Raw genomic sequence first — 3721 nt, 5'->3', positions numbered from 1 at the left:
AATATTAGCAACACCTGATAGCACAGGTTGACGATTTGTGACGCATCATCAGATGGCTGTGACGTCTTTCTTCTCTTAGAAGGTCAAATCAGTGAAAATAACATGTGGCGGACGCAGCGTAGAAACTCTCTGGATTACGCGTTATGTGTTCAGCGCCAAACACCCGGCTGGTCACTGTTTGTTTTGCCTTCTTTTAGAGAACGAAACCACCTCAGGAACCGTAACAGTTGTGTTACAGTTTAAAACCCTGCTTTAGTTCAAATAAAATAAAAATAAAACACTCAGTGCGCTACACGACCAACAAGAATAATCCCTTAGCCTATACGAAATGCAACAGCTTTTACTTCTGCATCATTGTTCGTTAAAATGAAAAAACATATGCATACAAAATTAAATAATAAAAACATAAACCTTAAAAATATTGACTCACAGTATTCAACTCATATTTAAAACACAGTAGCCGCGTAAAGAACATAAAAGCGCGATTCTTACGTCTTCATCCTCGCAGGCGTTTCTCTTGCGGTACTGAGCCGGGGGTCGGGATGAGGGGTGATGAGGACTCTTCCCAGTCTTATTCTCCTCTTCGGGAACATGTCCACCCAGGAGACGACTGGCTTCAGGTGGATGGGGGAAAGATTTGTTGGTATTAATCTTCCCCGTGAATCTCTGGTAAAGCGAAGCCATGAGTCTGGTAAAACCACTAAAGCATCTCAAAGCGCGGAATCTCTCCTTAGCTGCTCTCCTCGGATGTGCTTTATTTTAATGTCCCTCTCCCGCTCTTCTTCTTGAATAGCCCAGAGCCTGATGTCCTCCGAATAAAGGCAGGAAGACGAAGCCTTTAATTGAAGTGAATCTGTAATGCGCTCCGTTGGAGTGATTTCTCCGTTTTATGGCTTTGACTGGAGCCCGGGCGGCACTAGAGAAAGTCTGCTCTGCATTCAAAGCACGTTGTTTCCTCTATAGCCCGCCTGCAGAAAAGCGTCTACACAGCAGCCTGTATTAAACTGCACTCTGTCACCGGATTTAACAAACAGAGTTTACAACATCTCACTGCGTTTCAGAGAATGAGGCGAGCGATAGAAAGACAGCAGCGTGAGCTTTACGCAGAGCAGTGTGTGTGTGTGAGTGTGTGTGTGTGGATGAGACGCGTTCTGCATGAGAAGTGACCACTGACAGGATATTTATCTGAAGAACACAGACACCTCTCAAATCCCACATTCACAAAAAAAAGAGCAATTACACCGACCGAAACTTTAGACTATGTATCATCCCGTTAACTGACGGATTTTTACAAATGTTAATTATTCAGCAATAACCTTCCTCTTTTACTTCTAAACAATGCTGGAAAGGTCATATGCGCAGTACTGGAGTGCCACACGGTGGTAAAATGAAATACAACAGCTCAGACTGCGTTCAACGACACGTAGTTAGTCCATTAAAGCAGCACTATGTAACTTTTTCTGTGTTCAAAATTTGCAAAATATATATAATGAGCGAGTACATCATGAATTCATCTTCCAAACCGCGTTTTTGTCTTATTCCGAATCACTACAGTACACTTATAATAAGTACTTATATTTGGACTATTGTAGCCTGGTCGGGTCGTCACCGCTGCGGAGTAACACATACCTGCGTGAATCGCCATAGACGTAAATTTAGAGAAGTTGCTCCGGTTGGAATGTTCTTCCGCGGGATGGGTGCAGTTCTGTTTATCAACCGCTAGAGCGCCAAAAGTTACATAGTGCTGCTTTAATGCTTTACATTAAACCACTGTTACGACCCCGTTTTGTAATTAATCTAGGGGAATTGAGGAATACGTAACAATTGGGGGGCTCGTCCGGGATCGTAACACCACCAAAAACGTTATATTCATTAAAAATCGATCGGAAATCGCGCAATTGTTCGGGAATGTAATATTTATATTTAACATTAAATATAATATTTAACGTAGTTATAGTATTTAAACAGATTAATATAGCCTACAGGGTTAGACTATAGTAGCTATAGCTACTCTTAATGAAAAACGAGAATTTAAATCTGAGAGGACAGAAGAGTGTAACACATCTGAGATCTTTTCAAATATTTAACTGAAAAAATTTCAGTTTAAGCAATATGTCAGTTTAGGCATTTCATGTAGCCTACACTCTAAAAAATGCTGGGTTGTTTCAACCCAACTTTGGTTCAAATATGGACTAACCCAACCCAGACAGCAACATAGTGTTGGCCCAGATCCGGCCCACATCTGGCCCATGTGAAATCCATGCGGGCCAGATGTGGGCCGGATCTAGGCCGAAACTGTCTGCTGTCTGGGAACTGTTGGGTTAAATTTTTTTATTAAATTTTTAACCCAACAACTGGGTTAGTCCATATTTTTTAGAGTGTACAAACCACAAACTGTGTCAGTCCTGAGATTTTGAATATTAATATTTAGGTCATTGTTGTTATGCTGTACCTTTAGAGCTCAGTAACTTGCATTAATATGACTGTGTTGGGATGCATTTCTATAAAAGGATGGAGATTAAGAGCTAAAGTTAGCCACTTCAGTGTGCAATTGATAGTTACAGAAGCTTACATGAAGGTGTCAAGGGATTTTAGTAAATTTAACCAACATTTTTAATCAAATTTTGATATCCATATCAATGTCTGTAATGGGGTATATGTTGAACATCACCTGACCAAACCGGAAAACAGGTCTCGTCGCATCTGCTTACTGGAGAAAGTGTTAACAGCAGTATGAACTGATGGTGATATCTATGGACTTTTAAGGTAATCAGCTAACCTAGCTAGTTGTTTATATTGTTGCCGTTTTATTCCGTAATATCTGAATGTTAGTGTGAAGAAGAAAAAAAAAATAGGCATATTGAGTAAAACAGCTCCATATTTAAAGCACATAAAAGAACTAGAAGCGACATGACCTGTTTTACAAATATGTAAGTTTGTTGCGCATAACCCCCATTGTATCTAACAAGATTGTTTTAAAGTTTCAAACCAACAATACCACAAAACATCAGAGAATTCATTAAAGGGATAGTTCACCCAAAAATGAAAATTTGATGTTTATCTGCTTACCCCCAGGGCATCCAAGATGTAGGTGACTTTGTTTCTTCAGTAGAACACGTATGATGATTTTTAACTTTAACCGTTGCAGTTAAGACAAGAGACAAGTCAAGAGCCGCAGGGTTTAATTTGGATTTGTCTGTGAATGTTTTTTTTTACTCTCATAGATTTTGTTACCATTGCCATGCATTACACGACTGATAGACTGCAACGGCTGGAGTTAAAAATCATAATTTGTGTTCTACTGAAGAAACAAAGTCACCTACATCTTGGATGCCCTGGGGGTAAGCAGATAAACATCAAATTTTCATTTTTGGGTGAACTATCCCTTTAAATCCATTGCTAAAATTCGATAATGTCATTAAAGCTTTTGTTAATTATTATAAAAGAATAAAAATATGTAAACTGGTATTGAGGACAGAGATGAAAACAATATTTCAAAGAAAACTTGTTTAGTTTGAGAGAGCAGAAACCTGCTCAAAACAATGTAGTGAGATTATTTAAAATTCATCCCATATGTTCACTTAAGTTTAATATTTTATTCAATGTATTAATGCATACATGATGGGGTCTTGTACTGCATAACAGGAATGACCCCTATTATTATTTTATCAGGACCATCAAAACGTCTCAGGTTACTTATGTAACCATGGTTCCCTGAGTA

The 3721-nt window shown here is 38.9% G+C and overlaps 1 protein-coding gene across 1 annotated transcript in view; it reads right to left on the bottom strand.

Annotated features, from left to right (window-relative positions):
- Positions 1 to 1099, bottom strand: part of LOC107671710 (dipeptidyl aminopeptidase-like protein 6) — a 127069-nt gene extending 125970 nt beyond the window's left edge. Inside the window, exon 1 of the mRNA XM_016464645.1 lies at positions 493 to 1099. Coding sequence (XP_016320131.1) covers positions 493 to 684 — 192 coding nt within the window. The 5' untranslated portion in view covers positions 685 to 1099. The remainder of the gene's footprint in view (positions 1 to 492) is intronic.
- Between the last annotated feature and the right edge of the window lie 2622 nt (positions 1100 to 3721).

The sequence above is a fragment of the Sinocyclocheilus anshuiensis genome, unplaced genomic scaffold (genome assembly GCF_001515605.1).
Source record: "Sinocyclocheilus anshuiensis isolate Anshui unplaced genomic scaffold, SAMN03320099.WGS_v1.1 scaffold524, whole genome shotgun sequence".
NCBI lineage: Eukaryota > Metazoa > Chordata > Actinopteri > Cypriniformes > Cyprinidae > Sinocyclocheilus > Sinocyclocheilus anshuiensis.
This window is presented reverse-complemented; position numbering and strand designations above follow the sequence as displayed.